This window comes from Hyalella azteca, unplaced genomic scaffold (assembly GCF_000764305.2).
Source record: "Hyalella azteca isolate HAZT.00-mixed unplaced genomic scaffold, Hazt_2.0.2 contig12358, whole genome shotgun sequence".
In the NCBI taxonomy this organism is placed as follows: domain Eukaryota; kingdom Metazoa; phylum Arthropoda; class Malacostraca; order Amphipoda; family Hyalellidae; genus Hyalella; species Hyalella azteca.
In genome coordinates, this window is record NW_025942318.1 from 114,192 (window position 1) to 140,191 (window position 26,000).

The window sequence follows — 26,000 nt, forward strand, 5'->3', positions numbered from 1 at the left end:
TAACCCACGAGGATTTCCGCCTCTCAGTTCAGCTTTCTTGTTACGTCACCGAGATCGAGAAACGTAAACAATCCCGTCATTCACATGAGTGACATGACTGATTGTCTGACTGGTTTGATCGCATTTCGGTGATTGGTTAATGCCCGTGACGTCACTGAGATCAGTGACGTCACAGGTGAACAACGAACTACATCCGCAAAAATGAGCTTCTCGTGAGTCAACCTAATACTAGTTCACGCATGACGAAGCCGGTGTCAAGACGCGTAAAAAAATAAATGTCTCAACAGTGAGATCAGAAAAATTACAAAGATTTAAATGTTTATTGTATGAGTCATCAGCCGTTGACGCGGAAACTTGAAGTGATTTCAGGCTCCTGTGGTCACCAATCGTAATCACCATTGCCAGCACACACTTTTAGACGGTTACAATTATATATGCTCCTTATGTTTAACATTATCATCCGTGTATTTTCTATGGCAGTAAATGATTGCTTCACCCTGCACGTAGAGGATGCATTACACAAGTAACCGAGCTGCTTACGTATTGCAGCCATGACAGGCAGGCTCTTCGTTCGCAAGTTAGGTGTTGAGATGCGACCTTCACCTCTTGAAGTGCAAGCTTTAATGACACTCGAATGGATTCTAGGTTCCATTTGACCTATTGACCACTCTAGGTTCCTACTGACCATCTAGATTCTAGGTTACTAGGATTCTGAACGATTCTTCTTGTTACCGATTATTGACTTAACAACATTGTTCAGTGTTCACTCTCTGACGCTAGAAAATCTGCTAACAATTTGCAGTGGTAACTACGCGCCTCACATCTGGTCCCAGCAGACAAATTTTTTTTTTAAATTCACGTGCAATTTTTTTACAGTTGAGTACATAAATTAAGTGAAAAATTCTGCTTATTTAAATTATTAACGAATAATATGTCGAATTGGTTGTTGCGTACGCGGAGAGTACTTGGTGATATACCGTGACCATACATGTGTACAAGTGTACAGTGCATGTACAGGACCTCTTTGTGTTGTCCATTATGAAAAATTTGGGAGTCACTGCTTCAGTATATCTGTTGTGAGAAAATACCGATATAGTTATATACAAAAACGATGTAGATTATGTAGCAACGGCTCAGACCGTAAAACTTAATATAATTATTAACATTGCTAATCGAACTTAGTGCTTGTTGTTTTCAATTGGTAGGAATAGTTTCGGGAATTGACAACAATTGTTAGGATAACTGTTTTATGTCATTCAATCTTAAATAAATCTAAAGGCCATGCTCATAAACATTACTCTTTCCAATTGTTAGCATACGAATATAAGCCTCACAAGCCTATAAATGGAATACTAAATACGTAAAATAGTATTTGGTACTTTTAGACGATTTCTGCGAAGCATAAGATAACCTCTAACACTGTGTCTGAATAAAGTAGTTAATAATAATGCATATAATTTTTAGGGTAAGGAAAAAAATTAACCTGAAGTTACAACGTGCTAATTTCATCTCATTCTTACGGCCCGCTCCCTGGAAAAGCACTAGCCAAAACTTGCCAACCTTGCCTAAAGCTGCGATATTCGAACTGCCTAAAGCCTTTAGTGACGAAATTGACATTCAGTGTCATCTTCATTGAAATGTTTATCACGTAAACACGTGGAGTTTTCGTAAGAGGAATCTCAGCTTCTTGTATAATCATGGGACGCTTGGCTGACGTCTACGTGTTTTGAACGCGGCCGGACGTTTTCAGATGATCTGGTCACATGAAATTATTCATGAATAAATAGCTGTTGAGCAAGACTGTATAAAAAATATACCTATATAATGGCAGTTAAAAATAACACAATTTATTTATTTGCAAGTCTCGACTTGAATGGTGAGTTGAATGATGTGAGCTGTATTCACTCTGGTGGCAGGAGCTGTGCTGTCTCTGGTGGCAGGAGCTGTGCTGTCTCTGGTGGCAGGAGCTGTGCTTACTCTGGTGGCAGGAGCTGTGCTTACTCTGGTGGCAGGAGCTGTGCTTACTCTGGTGGCAGGAGCTGTACTTACTCTGGTGGCAGGAGCTCTACTCAAATAATAATTTAACAATAATAATCGTAATAGTTAAAATTTCTATAACCTGCCATCATTAGAGTAATGTTCTTTGTTATGTGCTTACCACACACGACCCGGGCGTCCATCTCGAAATATATGACTGGTTTCTGGACCGAAACTAGCCTGGAACGATGTTCATTTTGTCATGACTATTTTATTCAATTTCTATGTTTGAAATTATAACTATAATTTACAGGCATTATGGCTAGACTCAGTTACGTATCGACAGAGAAAACCTCATGCCTGCATATATGATTTACTGCTGAATAGTAATTAGTCTTCGTCGTAAGCACATCGTGTGTATGGTGTTTCCTCTTGCTGCTCATGGCCGACATACTGAAGGTTAATCAAGCAAAATTTTATCAGTTGGAATATCTGGATATTCAAGGAGGAAATGGATATTCTCTGGAGTGTCTGGATATTCACGGAGTAAATGGATATTCTCTGGAGTGTCTGGATATTCACGGAGTAAATGGATATTCTCTGGAGTGTCTGGATTCGAGTATCTTGAATATTCACGTTCAGACGGATAGTAATCCTGAACTAGGCTACATTTAAGTGACCATCGACGTTCTAACTCCGTCACTTAACACTAGAATCTTAACGTGTTGGATTTTCCAGTAGACCTCATCAGGCGACCTCGTAATATCTCGTGAGATATATATGTTGTGGCAGGGCAGAATAAGCTTATTTAAACACGAGTGGTTAATGGAGGCACGGAATTATTATTCCGTGCTCTATTATTATTAAGCTGCTGCTGCTGTTGTTGCTGTTGCTGCTGTTGCTGCTGCTGCTGTTGCTGCTGCTGCTGCTGTTGCTGCTGCTGCTGTTGCTGTTGCTGCTAAAGCCACTGCTGTTGCTGGCACATAACTTATAACTTATATTTGAGGACGGCCTAACGGCCGTCCTCATCACCACTACCACCCCTTCATCACCATCAAACTGCCGTCATCACCACCACGGTTCGTGCACCACACGTACGGGTGCCATGCAGGCTGTGCGTGCGTAGAGCGAGTTTCGTGCGAGGACTCACGCACACGAATCACTGAAAAGCACTGAAGAATATTGTTCGATCCTGAAAATTTAAATCAATTATTTCTCTTGTCATTAACCACTCGTGTTTAAATATATATATGTAAAATAATAGCGGTTTCAGCGTTTCGTAGGCCGTAGGCCTGTCGCCGATTCTTAACATCGCAGAACATTCACAGCTTGTTGCGGTCTCGAACTCGCAACTCACTGCTACAATTCTGTTGTGCTTAACCGCCCGGCCTCCTTGCCGATGCTGACCAGAAACTGGCGCACAGAGCTGGGATCGAACCCGCGCCTCTCTGCTCCAATCTTGACTATACTCTGAACTTTAACCACTAGAGACCACTATCCCTCATTATCCTCGAACTTTTTCGGGGTTATTATCAATAGCTCGATGTATAGAAATTGTGATTTATATTGTACAGAATACATATTTAAGATGTCTTGATCAATGCAAGAATATTATTTTCCATGAAGAGGTTAACATTCTCAAAGACAAAATAATTCAAGGTCCATACGTGTGTCTTTCATAAAAATATCGTCCTCCTCTAAATCACTTATAAAGAAGACTCGTGCCAGCTTGGTATGCATGTCTTGCGACATCATCGCCTCGCCTCCGTAGCCAAAAAGTATTCGTGGAGCGCCGGTAGCATTGCGAGCCTAACTAACAGTCGTTCAGTTCTGTATACAATATTAATGATTCTTCATAGAAAGGTTTTCCTCTGCTCGTGAAAAGTGGCTACAGATCGCTCATATTTCTGTATCTAATATAATAATATTACAGAAGAGGGACAGATGAATCACGATGACGAAAAAGGTTTGGATATGAAGTTGTTAAATTCTCTTTGTTAGTACGCTTTAATTAATGCAACGATAGATTTTTTTTTGCATATAATGCCTCCGAAAAGCAGTGTGTATTGTCATAAGCACGTCTTAATTGTACTGTGAATTACAAGTTCCATGTTTCATGTGGAAGTTTGCACATTGAGTGAAAAAGCACCTAGCACTTCGATCCGTACTTCAAGGATTATTTGGAGCTATTGAGAAGCTCCAAATGATCTATCATTATTGGTAAGGTTAATGACTCTCGAGTAGAATTCGGACCTCGTTACAAACAAGATTTGTAAGGACGGATTGTAAAACACATGACTACAGAATCTATACCAACACATGAACAGCACCACTTGGTGCGATGTGTATCAAGCAGTGTAGACTAGGAGCTCGATGTAGATTGCTGGACCTACAAATTGATTGTGTCTGTTTCTTAGATCGATGCTACTATATTGATCAAGGACCGCGTCCACGCCAATTTATCAACGCGCGCACAGCGGTTATGGGGAGGAGAGAAAAGCTTACCATGCGTGTATACAGGGGTGCGTCAGCCCAGCGAGCACCAATTAAGAACTGCACACACTCATGACTCATCATAGACCAGAACGTCGTCTTCTACTCCACAAATTTGTTAACAACTTCTACTCTTCTTATTCGAAAATACAAACGAATTTTGTATTTCTATGAGTCCTGCAGTGCTAGGAAGTGTGCCCAAAATTTCGGAAATGAAATAGCACCTGAATGTATTGTAGTTAATTAGACTATGAGATAACTTTTGCCATAAGCTAAATAACAATTACTTCGTTACTGCACTCGAATACACATTTGTTTATGCATACTTCACTAACCTTTTCCACACAACTTTTTACGTAAACTTCTTACAGTTTGATTCAATTATATGAATTTTAACTTTTTTCCTAAATATTTCTTTATTGCTCATTCATTCCGGCATTCACTTGATTTGATTAATTTGGAGTCAAACAGACTGTGCCGTGACAAATTCCATTCCGAGCCCTCCATTCTGCAGTTTGGTATTCTATAACAACACTATAATATGGCATTTGAAGGTGTGTAAAATAATGGGATTCATTCTTGCTTATGATGCAAAAGAACTGTACTTTGAATTTGTTTCTTCTCGGCTAGATTACCACAACTGCCTATTAGCGAGCTGCAGTCCTTATAGTGCTTTTGCACTCTGCCACTCAATCGATATTATTGAAGTTTAATGTTGAACTACATGCGGTGTTATATTACCTAACTAATCCTTCAGTGCATCTAAGCAACCTCGTGTTGCAGGGCATGCTACCTACATGACCTCGTCTGGACATGAAGTGCTGTGATGAGTGCTGAGATATGGAGTGCTGTGATGGGCAGTCTTTCGACGTCGGGATCCGTAACGACGTACCATAGCCCAGTCGCATATTTTGTCGGTCATAGTAATTTATGATGTAAGCATCGATCACGTAGCTGTTACTGCAATTGTCGTGTATCGCACTTATTCCTGTCATATATTTTACTCTTTCACCAATGACATATGTTTTTCGGTACAAAAATCGAATGAGTCGCTCAAATTTTTCGTGGCAGTTCCTCATTTGGAACGTGCGATGTCCTTCAATATACTTCATCTTTACGTCTATCAAATATATATAATTGCAATTAAACGTTGATTTTGATCTATGATAGAACTTCAGATTTTCAGATTTACAAAGTAAATATGATATATGATTTTCACTTTGTTTGCATTGTATTTGCATTATTCTTGGCTTGAGCGTAATCATTCAATTTACTGTGGACCAGCTATGCCCAAATCTTTCTAAGTTTCGCGGAGATTTTCTGGTTTACCATGCATGATAAATCTCTTATGAATTATGCGCTGTTACAGTATGACCTTAAATTACCAAGAAATTCAACGGCCCAATCCTCATTTTGCTCATTTATAAACGGCTTCATCCGTCATGCACGCACCAATTTTCTTGCGGGTGGCTCATATTGGCGGCATTTTATCGAATGACATAATTAGGTTTATAAACGCCGCAGTTTCCAGCAGGCCTGGAACCATATACAAGTAGATCCTGCCACAGTTTTGATATAGTGATGATATCCTCAAAGGACCAGTCACTTAATTTGGCACAACAGTGACCAGCCCGCTGAGGTTAGGGGTCTATAACTACCCCATCACAGGTCGCTGCGGCTGATACCCTAGAGTTCTCGAAATGACTGGCTGAATTAGCGATAGAACTACTAGGTAACTTAAAATTATAATCAGATAAGTGGTGATGAGCTGCCAGGGTGGTATGGCCGGTGTTGTTTCACACCACGGCTGAAGATCGTAGTCGCAACTTAGATGAACGGTCCTTTAAGCCCCTATCACAAGTCCATCCTCACGAATGTGCTCAGAGGAGCGTTCGGCATGTTCGTATTCGTTACGCGTACTAACACTTCGGTCTTCGAAGTAATCAGTCACGACGTCACTGCAATTATACTCCAGGATTTGCGGAGTTCAAAGACTCAAAAGTCGTAGTGTAAAGACTCAATATTACAATCAATACGTCAAGAAAATTTTTTTTCCTTCGTCTACACCTGTGACGATTTTATTGAGACTGATAAATATAATGATAGAAAGTACACCCGCATCAGACTGGATGATACTAACGTAGAAAGATGCTACAACTTGCAGAAGGGCGTAAAGGTTCATTAACAAGGGCGTTGCAAGAGTGTCTCTATCGGATGTCATGTAAATTATGAGAAAATAAGAGATACACAACAAAATTACACCTTGGATAGCTCTGGCAGCATCACGTTGTCTTCCGATTGCGACGTTCTCTCCTTCATAAATTAATTTGTATTCATTGTCCGCTACATAATGTTGTAGAAAGAGACGAGAAACCGATTTGGATGCGAGGGTTAAAGCGTCAATAGCGTATTTTTTATTGTGTTTAAAACATTGACGGGACAAGAGCACAGTCATAACATAACATAGTTATGTCAGCGCTGAAGTGTAGGCCTGATGTGGCCTGTCGCCGATTGTTTTCCTTTTCGTGCCTTGTTCGCAGAAGATCTAAAATCGTGTCATTTGACCGGATCTTTTTATGACTGACGAGTTTGAAATAGCTACTAGACTTCCACCGGGTTCGATATGGTGCTAGGCATTTCAAATCTGAACATATATTTTTCCATAGCTTTATCTAGTCTGTTCTTGAACGCGTTCATACTTGGAGCGCCAACGATGTCATCGGGGGAGGCTGTTCCACATGTCGGTGTTTCGAAGCGAGAAGAAATGTTGTCGCGTGGAGATTTGCAGCGCAGTTTTTTTTAGTTTATAGTCGTGGCCCCTGGTGTTGGTTCTTGTTTCAAATTCTAGTAATCCTTCGAGGACCTTGTATAAAAAATGGGTATACTTGTATACATCAATGAGGTCCCCACGCAGACGTCGGGAACGAACATAGTTATTCGGGCTAATTTTTGTGCGGAGGTGAAAAAACAAGATTCATCACCGGACCGAAGGTTCTGACTGCAAGGAATTCACTAAAAAAATTTAAACAATGATTTTTGCCCTGCACAGCAAATGTAAAGTTCCAACTATATTATTAGTTATTTAAATAAAAAATTAATATGCAAGCATGGCTGAAGATTTTGAAGGGAACTTTACATAGAATGCAACATGAGCCTAGATATTTGAAGTATTATACAGCAATCAATAACTTGGAATTTTTGAGGCAAAAATGGTCATGTATTAGCATTGATAAACCGAAATTAATTTTCCCCCGTTTTTTTCGTTTACGTAATCGAGCGTTAATTGCTACGCAAATTTTTTTTGCATATTGAGCAGTTTCAAAATCAGTTATATGAATTTTGGCTGAACATGCTCGATTGTAACAGGGTATTAACAATTTTACCGATTATAGTATTGTGATGCTCATTTTCGGAGCTATGGGCTTAACTATAAAAAATCATAATTCTTTTCCTTTCTTCAAAATTTGGGTTATTGAAAGTTTTATAATTTTTTATTTCTTTATCCATTTATTGTGATTTAAATTGCAATTAAGATCGTTGTTTTTATGAAGCAAAATTTTTGACCGCGGCGGCTTGAATAATTTCCAGGGAACAGATATATATTCTGCAAGCAGCTATTGTATGAACAAGGTTACAATGAACAATCTGATTTTCAATTTTACTCTCTACCTTTAATAAACAATATTTTTGTGCAATATTAACATTTTGAGCCACCACATATACACAAGTTCAATAAATGCACTCCAACAGCTTATCTGCTCTTATACCTCATCTTCTGCGATTTTGTTGTCTATACCTTCATTATACCGCGGTATTTTCATAGGAACAATTCGTTTATAAAGTAGACAAATTTCTATGAGAGACAGAACCATTCCAACTGAGAGAATACCAAAACAGTAATAAGTGCCCAACCTAGAGTAAACGTAAGACACGAAAATTGGTCCAGTGACTCGGGCGAAAGATCCAACTCCTGTTAAGACGCCCATCCAGAGACCTTGTGGCCGCGGCCCCAGCATTTTCGAGAAGATGGCTTGCGTGAGGCCGTTAACAACCGGGTAAGCTGACATGGTGATTATGAAGGCTACGAGGACTTGCGCAAGTGAAGATTGAGGGACAGTAAGACACCATTCTTGATTGGTCGGGCATCCGAGAGTACATCCTTCGGAATCAACTGAATCCTCGCGTAGCAAACTGGAATAGAAACTCCCATACGGGGGGAATGTGGGTAAAGTGAAATCGGCCATCATGAGTGAGGTATTAGAAAAAATTTCAGGGGGGCCAGTGTCAGAGCAGTTGGACATTTGAATTGGTGTGTTTCCCATGGGTATGTATAGACAAGTTCCAATAACTTCAGGGATAAGTCCAAGAAATATAAGAAGTTTGCGTTCATCATAGATCTTAGCAAGCCTCGTCGTTCCAATGAATCCTCCGACGCAGACGAGACCAGCTCCGGCGAGGGCGATGCCCACAGCTACCATGGCGTAATCATCAGTCACTGCGTACATGTCAGTGACGAAAGGCTCGGCCAGCGCTTCGAGGAGAACGTAGATGAACAACACGAAGAAAAAGGCAAAAAGAATGCCTCCAATACCAAGATAATCTGGTTTTGGCAGCTTCAGCGGTTTTTCATTACCATCGTTCTTATTTACGAGAGCTTGCTCTTTCACAGCGATGGGATATTCCTGCAAGGAACGAGGATGAAATTTTAGAACAAAAATCTTAACTATTTTTTCTAGAAAGTGGGCGTTGCATTACCTAGAAGATGCATGGCTGTTGGCCTACAAGTACTTTTTGGGACCGAGTTCCAGTTTCACCAACATTGACGGCCCTTGATCATTGCCATGGCAGCCAATCGTAAAGGAGAAGAAAATGTCTGTTTGAAATAATATGGTATACTTTAAAATACTGGATCATAATAATCAGATCATTAATTCATGTGCGGTATTATACTGACGATTGTATGGCGAATGGCAGAAAGACTTGCAACAGAATTGAATCACAAGAGAGACAAATTTTTTGCTTTAAATAATAAAACGAAAAAATATTTTTACCACAACTCAACCAAATCTAAAAAGATATTCATCGTCGTCGATGCTTCACGTATCTAATTTGTGACTTCAGAACATCTTTTGTGATTATTTTTAAATTAATATTTTGGGATCGCATGATTACTTTTTATGAATACATGTGACAGCAATGATGACAAGTTTATGAGACACGTTCCGTACTGATCCCTGTTTGTTCAAGAAGATGGCCCGCTCGTGTAGCATTTAATTATCGACTCAAGACTCTTGATTTAATGATAACACCTATAAATTAAAAATTGTTCTCGACGGCCACAATAGAGTATATGAAATTCATGTATTACACCAGCTCCTATATAAGTAGATGATTCAATATAGAACGAATCGATTCGTGCGTCACGGCGTAGGCCATGCATATTTTTCCCGCTCAAAATAAACACAGCCACTGCTGCATTCAAATCCATTTTCTCCTTCACCCTGTGCATTGCGGGAGCTACTGAACGATTTGCATAATTATAAAGCTTCTCATTTCGGAGTAATAAAAATACACTGCTAGTTGCAATGATGCGTAGAACATTCGTAGTGTATTAGACCGTAGGATAACTTTAAATCAAATAATTTATAAGTTAAAATTTAAATTTTCTTCTACCTTACCCTGCTAGTTCATCGTTTCAAGCTTAAATAAACTATAATAAATAAACTAACTAACACACAAAGAATAGACGTGCACAAGACACGCTTGCATGAGGTAAGAATCTGATTACTCGGGAAATATAATCACAGGAAACATTGCTCCACATCCTAATTAGCAAAGCAACATAACTTCTACTCGGCAAGTTGAATTGAAACATCTTTTTCTCTCACACAGCATTCAGGACGTTACGAACCTATTAACTAATGACTTGTTTGCCTATCATGACGAGAGAAAAACTTCTCTTCAATAGAAATCACTTATTATATGAGCAAATAGTTAGAATATAGCATCATATGAGGTTGTTTTATTAATATTTCTCCATTATATTTTTACTTTCATCCCTGAGTTCAAAATGGCAATTACGCTCAGTTAAAGCACATACAATAAATACGACAGCAAACACGTATACGCTATTATTCATTACATTCCCATTTCACACAATTTATTGGCAGTTTTAGGTCTGAAAGCTCTCATCTTGAGTAGGTAATAACTTGCGATGCGTGATGAGATGCATTCACGTGAACGCTGTTTAACCCATAGTTGTGATAGCATAATCAATAATTCCTTATTGTTGGTTGTAGTGATTGGACAATTTTGCAGTAAACGTTAGAATTAAACAGACCATTCGAATTACTAATTCGGTGTACACGTTCAAGGCAACGAAAACCGAACACTGAACATTTTCAGGATGATGCTATCATGCAAATTAATGATACTCGAGAGAAAAACTGCCTTGACTTTAAAAATATTTGCATGATCTAGATAACAATTATAGATTATAACAGCTAACTGAAATTTTAATACCTACAGTGATCGCTCACAATAAATAACAAATTACTAATATCTTGTAAATTAGCACTAGCGATATACGAGTATAATAGATCTTAAACTTTTTACGTCAACTAGTGACAAATACCTGTTCCTTATTTTTGCTATTCCCTGAATTGAAATAATCGTTCATTTTTCTCTGTTACTGAGAAATTTTTCCTCGTGTAATGAATGTATACTCCTGAAAATGTCCTCTTACTTTTCTTTTGATTGAAAATTTGTAAATTTTTAGTCCAAAAAACAACAATTAAATATGACTCAGCAGAAAAATTATGCAGAAATATTTACTAATTTTTGGCGCTTTTTCTATTTATTCATCGAATTATCTAACTACGACAGTTATCGCCGTAGACGATTAAAGCTTAGTGAGAGGACAATCAGGAGTGTAGCCATGAGGAACGTTAGCGTCCCGAAGGTCCAGTAGGTTCCTAGCTCCGTATAAACGTAAGTTACGATAATGGGTCCAACAACACGCGACATAGAACCTACAACACCCAAAAGGGACAACCAAAGTCCCTGTTTTCTGGCCTCGACCACTTTGGAGTAAAGCCCCAGAGTCACTGACTGCAACATGGGGAAGCCTGCCATGATGAACATGCAAGCTATCACCAGCTGCGGCAACGAAAGCTGAGGCACGTAGCGACACCAGTCTTGGTCTTGTGGACAACCGAGGGTACAGCCAAGTTCTACGGTAGCATCGGACCCATCCGTGTAGGCATCCGGCAACCAAGTACTACCGTTGAAAGTCTCCCATTGAATATTCTGCGAAGTTTGGACATCGGCAATCGTGAATCCATAGTACGGCATAGCTTTATCAAGCCTTTGATTTTCGGTGCAGTTGGACATTTCAATTTGAGTGCCACGGAAGGGCAAGAAAAGAAAACAGCCGATGGTGATTGGAATAGCGCCGAAGCATATCATCACGATCCGTTCGTCGATCCTCTTGACGATCAAGCCAGCTGAGTAGAAGAGGGACATCATACACAGACCACCAAACGATAAGAAGAGGCCAGTTTTGAATATTGCAGTGTCGCTATCCCAGGCGTACTGATCGCAAACGAAAGGCACTCCGATGGTCTCGAGGAAGACGAGCACCAGCACCGGCAGGAAGAAAGCGTAGAGCAGGACGCTCAACGCCACGTAGTCCATTTTAGGCAGAGGCTCCTCGCTTCGATGCAATTCCTCGAGTTGCATCGTTCGCTCCTTCTCAGCGATATAATGTTCCTTGTAGTCAAAATATTCACATTACTTGCAGAATTTACGAATCAGTCACATCACATATATATCATGAATTCATTCGCCTTCTCAACTGAATAAATTTTTTTAAGTACGTTTTTAAAATAATACATTGTAACATTGGTTCAAACACCCGATGCAATCGCTCTGCGTACATTTTGATGTTGATATAAGATCAAGTGCACTCATCGATTTTTTAATGATATTCCCATGTAGATTGAAAATAAAAACTACTGCAACACTGTCGGTCGATGGGTTTCTGTCTTCCATATCCGGTTTAGTTGGCACTAGGGTTTGAAATTTTCCTGCAATTTTCACTATCTTAAATCTCAATATGAATACCGCCATATAAATGCTTGGCAATCGACATTGGAATCATATTTCCCACAATCTACTTGATTTTTAGCCAAAAACTCTGAATATTCATCATCGGTGTTAATCAGATTGGCGATTTATCCCTGTTGCATACACAAGTATAAGTATCGTTCATACGCGCCATCACAGCTCCTATGTATATTTGTGGTGACAAGCGTCAGACACTCAAATAAACCTACACACAAAACCACAAACTTTGACTTTTTGTTCATAAGATTTTTTAATCGCAAAACTATCGCAATCACACTTTATGGTGGTCATTAACAATATGGCAAGCGGTTGTTATTAAGTATTTTAATATGTATTAACAAGCTACAAACGTGGATCTGAACGTCTCAGTGGTTTTCCCTCATCATGATCGTTTTCGCTCCATTGTTCCGTAGAAATTTTATGAGCGAGTTATCACGGGATTCGAACTGGCGTGTCTGCTGACCTTGGGCAGGAATTTAACTTATGACTCTTGTTATTCAATCGTTGCTTGTACTTCCGAGGTACAAATATTTTACTGAAAGCTGTCGTTCAGTTGTTTTCTCAGGCAACGATAGGCAAAATTTAACGTAAGGTTGTCGTTGTGTTTTTTTTCTCATTCTGGACAGTAAAAGGATTTACAGTGCCGGAAATGGCTATACGACCACCCAGTTTTCTCCAAATATTTTTTCTTGCACAAAAAATTATGGGATTCTAATTACACGAGGTTAAACTACGTTTAAAAACGGTTCCAACGCTATGCGAAAAAAAAATAATTTTCTCAAAATATATGAGAAGAAATTATGAAAATTAGAAAATCCATGTGGAAATGGTTATAAGACCAAGATTTGTTTTTCCGTTTGTGGATCACATACACTCATTTTAATAAGCAATCTCACCTCCTTTCGCCATAATTACCTCAATGCATCTTCTCCCCACGCTATTTACCATATAATCCAGTGTCTTTTGAGAAATTTTATCCCAAGAACGAAGGATGGCCGTGCTCAGGTCACCCACAGATTGAAACTGGCGCTCATTTTGGTAAACATCCCTCGCCATGATGCCCCATAAGTTTTCAATGGGGTTGAGGTCAGGACTAAGCGCTGGCCACGGCAACAGAGTAATATTCTGCTCTAGGAACCACATGTTTGCCGATTTTGAGGTGTGAATCGAAGCATTGTCTTGTTGGAAATCATATGTTCCCTCATGTTTCTCATCGGCAAAAGGGAGAAGTTGGTAAAACAGCGTGTGCTTGTAAGCCTCGGAATCTTATCTCCCATGTAAAATAGCTAGAGTTTATTTCCCTTTCAGCTAAGCGCCCTAAAAAACCATGACCGAACCGCCACATGATTGCCGCTTGAAAAAAGAAAATTCAGGCTCACGGTCCAGTGGTGCCAATAGCATTGCCATCCATCTGGATCATAAAGATTGAACTTCTTTCATCACTGAAGGTAATCATGGCCATCCCTTACCAATAAGCAAATATTTTTCAGCAAATTTTTGTCGGTTGATAATATGCTTTTGTTGGAGCACAGGAGCATATTTTCCTCGTCATGTATTTGAATTTCTTCGAGTCATGCAATGTCTAACGGATGCGTCGTGCTGTCACATCAACTCCAGTGGCCAATTTTATAGAAGTAGAGGTAGCGCAAGTTATAGAAGCCTCAGAAAACAGTCTGTTAAGATCCCTGATGGTTAATTTTGGGGTTGGTCCAGTGTGCCTTTTCCACCCGTAGCCGCCCGGATTAGTAAAAAAATTATTGTGCAATGGGTTTTGAGCGTTTTAGTCCCATTTCGATGTCCCGTTGGCTTCTACTGCATTTCACAAAGCCGAAAACTGCGTCTTCTCGGCCTCAGTGAGTCTTGTCCCATTTGGCATATTTTTTACTTCGAAAAAATATAAGTGAGGACACTGAACTACACCAGAAGTACACCAGAAAGGCCCTAAATGACTAAAATCAATATATTCTTTATATTGCTGTACTTTTTAAAGTGAATATGTTACAGAAAGATACCAAAATGGAGAAAAACCTACCTTGGTCTTATAGCCATTTCCACCTAGGTTTTTCTAATTTTCATAATTTCTTCTCATATACTTTGAGAAAATTATTTTTTTCGCATAGCGTTGGAACCGTTTTTAAACTTAGTTTAGCCTCGTATAATTAGAATCCCTTAATATCTTGTGCAAGAAAAAATATTTGGAGAGAACTGGGTGGTCGTATAGCCATTTCCGGCACTGTAACTTAGGGCTGTCATTCAGTTCCTTTTTAGGACTGTCTATGTGCAAGGATTCAACTTGAATTCGTGCATGAGGATTTGTTCTGTCGTTCAGTTGCTTTCACGTACCTACTGTTGATGTGCGAGAATTTAACAAAATGCTGTCGTTCAATATCTTACTGAATTGCACATTTGCAATATATTTCACTGTAACGATTATGAATGAGAACATAAAGCAGATTAAAATATAAATTTTCTGCCTGTTTATACATTGTGGTTATGAAACTGAGGTTTGATACCGAATAAATGTAAATATACTGACATAATGTAGAGAGTTTTTTTCGAATTGTTTCTATAAGTTATATTATTGCACTATGATTGACGGTTATTACGATCATGGAAATTTAATTTCGGGCTATTGATGGTTTTTTAGAGGTACCTTCAACTCTGGTATGCAATAATGTCGCCCCGATTGATAAATTTCCGAGCACAAATCGCCATAAGACATCAAAAGGAAACTTTTGCAGTTTCATCTCTAGCAATATTGAATAATGCGATATCAACTCAAGTTAAAACACAAGTTTACATATTCGGCAGCAAGCAATGTGAAAATGTACGGGAATCAAGTGGCGTCTCAATTTCAGATGTAATACGAAAATTTTTCTCTAAATATCTTAATAAATAACGAGCTAATGCTAAACTCGTAAGTTGAGCACAAAGAAACGTGTGTATATTTAGCGGGAGGTGCCACATGATTTAGATTTAACTCAATTCTCCAGGTCGAGGTTGAAAAAAATTTTTATATGATAAATCCACCAAAAAATCAGATTTTGAATCATTGTTACCTAAATTAGAAACGCCTTATACTCGAGTATTCACTTTGAATTCTATCGTCTTGACACTCGAAGTCTCAAATCGGTTTCACAATTAAAAGGGCATATATGCACTTCTCGACCTCATGCCTGTATATAGGCTTACGAGTTTCACTCATTGAGTTTTATACTCTCAACACCGAGCGAAATTTACCCGTATAAAGAAACTTGTTAACACAAAGAGTAACCCACAAGACAGAGCATTAATTAGGCTGGAAGCACAGCGCATGACTCAACAGTTGCAGCATCTGCGATGAATGCAACGTTTTTCAAGCGACCTAACCCACATGTTCATAATAAGTAGAAAGCATCAAGGGAATTTAGAAAAATGTAAATGACTAAACTAAATTGTTCTCCAATTTCCCGACTTCTTGATTACTCTAATAATATCTTTAACCATTACTGCAGCTTGCTGTCGACCGTCACCATTTCCATATGTCTGCCAATCATTTATTCATGAAACTTTGACGTCAGACCATACGAAGTTGAAATTGTAACTTCCTGGACTTACTGAATAATGAGATGATCCAAAGCAAGTTTCTCGTCTGCGCAGATAAGTTGCGCTAGGGTCTAATAAAATAGGGCTTTGTTACCCATTGCATGCACCAGTATACGGTGCTGGTCCACAAAGCACTAGTGCACAAGGCGTTTGTATATACGGTGCTGGTGCACGAAGCACTAGTGCACAAGGCGTTTGTGCATGCGAAGCTGACCATGCATGCAATACATATACTAATGTGTAAGCGCTTGTATATACGGCGCTGGTGTACGAAGCACTAGTGCACAAGGCGTTGTTTTTATATGCGGCGCGGACCCATGCAAAATATATACTAATGTGCAAGGCGTTTGTATATACGGCGTTGATGCGCAAGGCGCTGTTTGTATATATGGCGCTAATGCGCAAGAAGTTGTTTGTATATACGGCGCTAATGCACAAGGCGCTGTTTGTATATGAGGCGCGTACCCATGCAAAACATATACTAATGTGCAAGGCGTTTGTATATACGGCGCTGATGCACAAGGCTTTGTTTGTATATGCAGCGCGGACCAATGCACAACATATACTAATGTGTAAGGCGTTTGTATCTACGGCGCTGATGCACGAAGCACCGGTACGCAAGGCGTTGTTAGTATATGCGGTAAAATATATACTAATATGCAAGGCGTTTGTATACGGCGCTGGTGCACGGTGCGCCAGTGCGCAAAGCGTTGTTCGTATATGCGGCAATATATATATACTAATGCGCAATGCGTTTGTATATACGGCGCTGGGATACGAAGCACCGGTACGCAATGTGCAGAAGACCTCACCTGGAAGACGCAGGGCAGCATGATGACGACGTTGATGAGGCCGAGGATGGCGGCGACCCAGCCTGCGGATGTGTACTTGTCCCAAGTGAAGGCCCCATTACCTGAGGTTTCCGTCACCGTCACAGTCAGCACCGCCTGGATCACTGCACATGCCGATGCCACGTAAGCTACATCAATAAAAGTCTCGGATATGATCTAACGATTTATTTGTAGTCAAAAAATGATTATCAAATATTATGGTTTGAATTCTAAGATAAAATTCGCGGACATTATTTATCGATTTATTTGCAGTCAAAAAATGATTATCAAATATTATGATCTGAATTCTATAATAAAATTCTCGAACATTTTTATCGATTTATTTGCAGTCAAAAAATGATTAGCAAATATTATGATCTGAATTCTATAATAAAATTCTCGAACATTTTTATCGATTCACTTGCAGTCAAAAAATGATTATCAAATATTATGATCTGAATTATATAATAAAATTCTCGGACATTATTTATCGATTTATTTGCAGTCAAAAAATGATTATCGAATATTCAAATGATTAAAAAATGATTATCAAATTATCAAATTAATTTAAAAATGATTATCAAATTCTATAATAAAAGTCTCGGACCTTTTTTCATCGATTTATTTGCAGTCAAAAAATTATTATCAAATATTATGATCTGAATTGTAGTAAAATATATGTTTCACCAGCTATCTGGAATTAAAAGCCTAATTTATAATATAAAATCATTATTGACTTAGTTATTTATTATTTTGGTCATCCAAAAGCGAAAAATAATCTTTTATTTATAGCTGATGGAAATGAGGCGTGACGAATGAGAAAGCTCCCAGTAATAAACTTAAACTTCAGTTAAAAACATAAATTCTAACTGAATAGCTGTAAAAACTTGGAAAGCATTTTGTATGTAGCTAGTAATTGAATATGCCGTTTGTGTAACTAGTCAAAGTTTCATTTGAATGTTCTGTACTGGTCGATGAATTGGTAAGTACGGTTTCAGCTTATTGTTGTTAAAAATAAAAGAAAGACAAATACAACACGAATTGCGACTTTTTTTGTCCATATAACTTTTAAATGCTCATTTAATCGATGACTTGTAGGGAAGTTAAACCATGATCATTGAGCATGCCTAGGTTTTGGTAGAATGATACGAAAATAAAGCCACGACTTTATAGAGCATTTTACTAGCACGCGATTTGGACCGACCCAGACAGGGGCTGTTAATGTTGATGAAAATTCAAGAACTATAATTTAATGACTGCGCAGAAATATCCAGTTTATATCTCGAAAGCCACGAGTTTCGTGGACACTCGAACTTATCAGTGCCCAGCTATGCATCCTGACTTTCCCATGTTCAGCGAGCGGTGACATCTGCGAGATACGTTATCAGTCTCATGATGACTTTTCAAATAGCAAGGATAGATTATTTAACAAGGGTATGATTTAACAGTAGCAATTGGTATTTCGGATACATGCTGCATTATACGAACATTAGATTCATGAATTGGTAATATGGCAGCCAGCCATAATTTTATAAAACTAATTGCAAATCGAATATTGACTGATTGTTAGCGACCATCATACAGATCGGCGAAAAGTATGCGTTGATCAACTCATACTTGTTGATTTTTAGTAGAAACGAACGAATCAGCAGGGGAACTCGCTTCATATTGCCTTCATATTTCGTATATAAAAAGGATCATATTAACCGCTCAAATAAGTCGGGATTTCGGCCGAATGTGTGGCTGGACGTGAATCGACAACTAAAAGGTGAAGTACGATGTTTTGAATAGTGATATTTACCAATAACTATAATAAGTGAAATCAATTCTTAGAATACATAATACCGACGAGTTTTCTTAGCACCTATTTTTAATAGACAACATTCTACAACTTCAGACAAGGAGTTTTGTCTGCGAAATAGTTCTAAAAATGTATGCCAAGATCACCAGTGATTGAACACAATATACATATGTGATGTATTAACTCGAATAATTAATGTTTATTCGCATGGTTCAACTTTATGTAAATCAGGGCAGCGAGAAGGTAATAATCAGATTATTCCTGATTTTTATCTGACATTCCGCAGCAAATTCCGGAAACCTTTCAAACGCCGGCGTCTAATCATATAGCTATTATTTCCCCAAAGCATGAGAGCGAGTAATTATTGGTCGTATTAATTATCTGCAAGACTGATTTGTTTGATGATGATTAGTGACAAATGCATTTCTTCTCTGTGTTATGCAGTCTTGTAACTTTGAGTACTGTAATAATATAACCATTCCTGGGATCCACCTCATGTGTCCTTTAGCGTTTCTTATCTATGAGCCTAAGCATTGCTTATCTCTGTATCGCATATGCGGAATATCTGTCTTCAAGCCCTGACCCAACAGCATGTGCGACCTTGCGTGATGTGCAGGGAACTGAGTGGTACTCAGTACAACCGCTGCAAACTAGGTTACACACTCATGCAAATGGTGTTTTGTGTCTTTTATAAATGAAATTAACACGTTCTCCTCTTTAGTTTCACATCAGAATCTTACTTTGATAATTCCACCTCAAACATCTTGCAAAAAATGCATGAGTATAGACAGTGAAGTTTTGAAATAATGCACCCAGTAACATCATCATTTATTTAAATACTTCATAATGATGGTACCTATATACTGCACTGAATCTGCAACGTTGTGGCACTGCAAAGACCTTGAAAAAGTTCGTGCAGTTTTTGACCGAATTTATATTACTGGATGCGGAATACAGCGTTTTGTTTTGAGGATTCATCGTCAAGGGTTGTCTTTTAATTGGTACACGCTCACCCAATGTGCGTTCGAATCAAATATTAATTTTCGAATTTCTGCGCGAATCGCACCTGTTAATAAAAATAAACCCACTCCCTCAAAATTAGTTTTACGAATATTGATGCGTGTTTTATTATCTTGTTTGTTCTAAAATTGTACACTTGGGGCCCTTACTTACTTGGATATTTCGTACTTGGGGCTTTTTTACTTGGGACTTACTTCTTATTTGTAGCTCTTCACTCAACTCTACTACTAGCAAACTTAGGTCGCGAATATTTCTTGGAATATAACTTAAACATTGGTAAATCGAGCAAACGTTTCGGAGAAACTCCTGCTTCACCCACTAGTGGTTTTTATTAAGAATGCAAATGGAAGTCATGTAGATCGTTAATCATGAACATTTTATCCCTTTAACATGTTGGTATCATTTCCATTTTCACAAGAACCATTCCACTAAGTGGCGGACGTGTAGTGTAGCATGTATTTTACACCTATGACAACACCCAGTTTACTGGACACCAGTTCATAAGTGAACTGGTGTCCTTTGTAAATAAACCTGCCGTAACCGTGGCATTCCCGTTTAAGGCATTCCCGTTTAAGTGGGCGGTTACTGTAAAAATAATTCAATGAAGTGCTCAAATTAACATCAAAAATTGACCATAATTTGACTTGTTAACAGGACCTCACGGGCAACCATCCACTTCTATGAAAGGATACGAACCAATGGACACGAACAATAATTTTATGCAAGTCGGGCAAAGATGTAGAATGGTCGGTAGATATGTGTACAAAAACTACAAACGGTTAATATATAATAGAATTACTATTACACCGAAGAATTTGTTGCTTCTCACCTGGCCCAACGACGAAGCCCAAGGCCTGGGCCGCGGCGACTATGGAGATGCCCGCGGTGCGCTCCTTCTGCGTTGTGGAGGCCGCGAGGTACGACCTACACAACGTCACGTTCCCTGCACCCAAACACGGTTACTTCTTCCACTTCAAAATTATACTTTTTTGAAGACTTCAGTGACAAATTTTTATTGAGTTGTCACATAAATGTTTCAAAAATTAATCGTTTGCACTGAGGATGCATAATTTGCTTTACTCATTTTAAACAAGGAAGACGCGTTCTCCGGGATAGACGAACTTTGAGATTTTTTAATCCAGTGATTCAGAAATACGTTATTCCTAATCATAATATTCCGAATCCCGCTATCATGAATCCCCTTGTCCTTTTTAAAGCAAAGAAACGTTGATTTGAGTCAGATCAGTTCGACCCACATTTACCAGAGTAGTCACTTGTAATATTCGGTTCGAATTCTAGAATAAACACAAATATCTAACAAAAATTTCATCAAATAAATCAGAGTTGGCAGTTCGTGTAGTGTGCGTTCTGTGTGTTGCTGAGCTCACCTGAGCTAACGCCGACGACGAACCTGGCGAAGATCATGACGTAGTAGGCAGTTTCAGGATTCTTGATGCCGTACAGGCACGAGTATAAGGCGTTACCAAAAATGAAGCAAATGATCGTAGTTATACAAGCTCCTCTGCAAAGAAAAGAAATAGATTAAGAACGCTCTTAGAAGTTAATAATGTTTTCAGGACGTTTGTTTTTAATCGCGAAAACTTGCATAAGAGGCAAGCCCTGTGAGGAAAAAAAGCGACAATTTCAATCTCTACACGTCAACTAGACTTCCTTGAGCATTGATCCTAGAACCCCGTTTTATTCAAAAAAATATCAATATCAGTTCACCTTATCCAACATCATAGATCTATTTGAACGATTACTCCTTTAAGAAATAAAGTTAGACAAGAAATACGTTCTGAATTCACAACGTTTGCAGTTACCTGATGGACCCAGCCTTGTTGCCCCACCAGCCCAGCAGCGGGGAAGCGATCATCTGCCCGAAAGGATTTGCTGCGACCACCCAACCTAGAGCCTCCTTGTCCAGCGACCCGTTGATCTGTAATTTCAATTTATCTTTCACGATATACTGCGTTTCCAGTACTGCAGCGAAACAATTTATAGAATCTAAAATATCATATATATGTCGTGCCGGAATCGCGGAATTGCCGATTCTATGGAATCGGCAGCCAGTTTGCCGAATCTGTATGATCAGCATTTCTATACTATAGGAATCTGGGGTTAGGTCAGTCAGCCGAGTTCTTTTTAAATAGTCAAATCTTGACCTAACCTTTTCTACCTGTAACTGTCGATTTATGTTCTATTTTCCGATTTTCTGAATATGCAACGAAATACTGATTGTACACATTCGGCAAGAAGGCTGCCGATTCCATAAAATCTGCAGTTCCGCGATTTTGGCACGAAATATACAAGTATTTTGGCAAATTTGCTTTTGTGTGGCATGCTGATGAAATGCTTAATTCTCTATACACTGGAAAATCAGTGACTACTATGAAATTTGAATTATTTCGTTTCAAGTTCATGTACAACTGAATACACAACAATTAATTGTTTTGACTGTGGTCGTTTACACAATTATCAGCAGGTACAAGCTACCGTTGATAGCTTTACTAACAATTTTAAGGTAGGGCCACACGCCAGTGAGCACAATAGAGTAGCCGATGCTCATGACGAACATGGTGATGTAGGCGACCCAGTGCGATCGCTTCCTGGCCTTCTTTTCCTCTGGCGTTTCAAGAAGGTCTGACACGTCGGCCACCGCCGCTTTGTCAACATCACTCTTGGGTCTGGATGTAAATGAAAATAATATAAAATCACCTTCCTACTTAAGCAGAAAAATGTACGTTAACGAATAATTTTATTGCAAAGAGAGTTATTTTTAATAGAGAAAATGGTGCAAATCGACTGGTTTTAAAGAAGCGTCTGTATTACCTGGACCGCTTCAAGCAAAGCTAGTTAATCAAGCTGAGTAGGCTTAGATAAATATTTTCGATCATAAAAATGCTTGCTCTTCCCAACAGGTCTAGTCTACTTCTAATAGGTTCTTTGCAGTTAGGAAAATTCTGGGTTGATATTCTCATCACGGTCCAGTAGTTAGTCAAAACTGCTGAGGCGAAAGAAAGTACAAAGCATGCCATTAATAACGTCCAATTACATTAAATTATTACGTAAATAATCATCTCATTGGTCATAATTTTCTACGCTCGATTAGGCAAGTATGATGTATCATATCACCCTGTAAGTTTAACCAGAAATAAGTATAGTGCAAAGTAATTCTTTAACCCTCTACCGCCTGACATGAGTAACCGGAGCAATATTGTCACAAGCCTATTATCCAAAAAGGATACGTTCTAGTGAGCGTAAAATGACTTGCACTGATGGTTGCCGCCACCCGCGACAACTTTAAAATATTCTCTGTTGCGTACAAACGTCCTCAAGTTGCTGGACTATATAGTTTACGAATATTTCAAGTTGAAAGTTATGTTCCCAGAGAGTGACATACGGCGGTAGAGGGAGCAACACTTACCCGCCATCTGAAGCAGACGTTTTGTGGTCATCCAGTGTGTGGTCAACCTCCCATACTTGACTTTTTTTCATGGTGTCTCCTCGTTAATTGCCGGACACAATATAAATAATACGTGTTATCCTCTCGATGATAAAACGGGATATCATGAAAACTAGGAGAAATGCAAATTATATAATTGATCTGCGCAAGAAAAGAATTATATAGTTCAATAACGCATAGTATTTAATGATGGAGCCCGATGATTGTTTTAAATTATAATATGTTAGTTAATATATTGTTTGCTGGTTTGAAACGCTTAAATTATATTATAATGTATCATGGTTGAACATACTAGTTCAACCATGAGAATTTATTATTTGAAACATATTTGCTATTATTGAATTATATTTTTTTCTTAATTTGAAATGGATGTTTCAAAAATCAGGTTTATGTCCATTACACATCATGTTCTTTATTTAGCTTATCACTTATGACATGTGACAACACAAACAATCATGCGTCACGTCACGAGCTGGTGTTGGTTCAACCTAATCTGTCCCAACCATTGATAATTTGTCCCTAGTCGTCCGTTGACTCTACCATACTTTATCAATGTTTTATCGTTGGCTTCTGATGATTCATGTCCTTTAATTCTGAGTTTATTGTTCGACGTTCACCTCTGAAAATATATGACGAGGAAATGAAGTATATAAAATGTGTTTATTGGTCATCAACTCATCATCATTCGGTAGCCTTATGTCCCAGCTCGATCACCACGTCAGGCTATAGTAACGAGTCGGATAATGAACGGAAATTATTTGTTTTCAGCAATAGCCGAACTGGCATCACGCGCATCAAATTAACGGTTAATAATCAACTACTAATACGAGCTATTTTAACCTAGATATTGGCGAGCAGTAGACTTCTAGAATAGCATTAATAAAATCATACATGTTCTAATGTGGGAGAGAAATGGATGGATGTTCTCAGAATAAAGTAGTCTTTATGGTTACAATTCAAGTCACATACAAGTCAGTTCACTATGTTTCTGCTCTTCAATGTCAACAGTGTTTTGCGAATCTAATACATAAAATTAGAATGCTTGCTTAATCGGTGTCGTATAGTTGAACGGTTATATGAGATTCAGCAAATGGTTTACGGTAAATGTGTGTACATTTTTTGTATTCAATTCTAAGTCATCCTACTTTTTCAATAAAAAGTTTCCGCTTGATTAACAAAAATTCAGCATTAGAATTGAATGTTTGTTACGGCAATTTCACCCTCAGAGTCTAACGAAGAACGTGGTCATCTATCAATTTTGTGCACATTAAATGATACATATAAGCGTAATGGAAATAAGCATGTGAAGACTGAAGATGCATTAAATAATAATAATAATTGTAAATGTTGTCAGTGCTGACAACAGCGTCAAGTGTATGAGTGGTTCGGAAACATTTTCTTAATGTACCATTCTTATTGTAAAAAAACTTGCACTCAATTGTTGCTCATGTTTTTAGACCACTAATATTTATCAAAAAGAGATTTAGGAGGTCAATTCGAAAAAAAACTATCAAAGAAATCACCACACGACCTGTCGATCACTACAAAACTTCATGGAATATTATGAAATGAAGATTCTTACTTTTGTATGCGAACGATTGTATTATCTGTTATTATTTGAAGTTATCAAATGAGTAAGCAATGACCAATGATCTATGTCATTGACGTATTGTAATATATAACAATCAATGTTACTCTTTTATATCAATGTTACTCTTTTAAATCAACTGGCAATGAGAGGTCTTGTGAAATAATTACGTGTTAATTAGTGAAGTAATAAGTCCTGGTGGAACTCAAGTCGAAGAACGTCTTATTTTGTTCTTCTCTCGACGCGAAATGTATTGGGTCGAGCTCGTCTCTACTTTTTACTGACGCACACCAACTGCTAACTGACCGCCATATAGCCTGTGAAAGAGTCCGGCAATGGGCCATATCTCCCCTTATCGCAGTTTAATCACATCTTCAGCCCCTATCGCCATTTATCGCACTGCTCTCGCGAACGTCATCATTACAAACATCAGTACATTTCTCATTACCATTATGAACTTCAAGTGTTTTCGGAGGTATTGATTTGTTTTCTTCGGGTTGGCTCGCATCAAATGCAGGCTAGAATTTTATTAATTCATTTCCAACAAATGTAGGAATTTATGAAATTATTTTAAATAAATTTAAAAACCGATTTCAATTTACTTAGTTTGACCATAAGAAGCAGTTCAAATCCACTTACACAAGATCAAATAATCGCCAAGAAATGCAGTTGAAACCCGTCACAGATTCATTTGAATAATTTCATACATCTTATAACACAACTTTGTTATACTCCCAAGCGTTATATATGCTGGCGAATTATGTCATATGAATTTTTCAAGCAGAATAACTCATTTTGAAACCTAAATATATGTGTCATGGTACTTAGATGATTCATTCATAGTCCTAAACATATTTTATCAACCTGTGTGAATTTCTGAACAAATTAAGTTCTTAAATTTTCAGCAATAGCGGACAGTTGATTACGTCCATCTTATTTGTGCATTTTGACTCACTCATTGATGAGTGAGCTTTGTACGCAATCAGGAACACCATAAACCCCTCGTACAAAGAATATGTCTACAAAATTCAAGATCTTGTCCACAAAAGGCAAGCGTCCACCATACTCCAATGGGTGCGAGGACACTCTGGGGTGAAAGGAAATGAGGTTGCA

The 26,000-nt window shown here is 38.4% G+C and overlaps 1 protein-coding gene across 2 annotated transcripts; it reads right to left on the minus strand.

Moving 5' to 3' along the window:
* Window positions 1-7,980: 7,980 nt before the first annotated feature.
* On the minus strand, window positions 7,981-23,435 carry LOC108672249 (major facilitator superfamily domain-containing protein 8). Of its 2 annotated transcripts, none has more exons than XM_018159893.1 (7): window positions 23,261-23,435; window positions 22,349-22,520; window positions 21,657-21,772; window positions 21,222-21,355; window positions 20,663-20,776; window positions 16,995-17,137; window positions 7,981-9,152 (listed from the first exon to the last, which is right to left on the minus strand). In XM_018159893.1, exons 1-7 carry the CDS (start codon window positions 23,329-23,331, stop codon window positions 8,232-8,234), a joined length of 1,671 nt encoding a protein of 556 aa, XP_018015382.1. In that variant the 5' UTR covers window positions 23,332-23,435; the 3' UTR covers window positions 7,981-8,231. The 2 variants fall into 2 exon arrangements, with proteins under 2 accessions (XP_018015382.1, XP_047739195.1); XM_047883239.1 differs by lacking the exon at window positions 7,981-9,152 and adding an exon at window positions 11,292-12,240.
* Between the last annotated feature and the right edge of the window lie 2,565 nt (window positions 23,436-26,000).

Coding starts and splice junctions, on each gene's coding strand:
- LOC108672249 (XM_018159893.1), bottom strand. CDS start 23,331: ATGAAAAAAAGTCAAGTATGGGAGGTTGACCACACACTGGATGACCAC. Junction 21,356..21,656: donor AACAAGGCTGGGTCCATCAG/GTAACTGCAAAC, acceptor TTTTCTTTGCAG/AGGAGCTTGTATAACTACGA. Junction 20,777..21,221: donor CGTCGTCGGCGTTAGCTCAG/GTGAGCTCAGCA, acceptor GTTTGGGTGCAG/GGAACGTGACGTTGTGTAGG.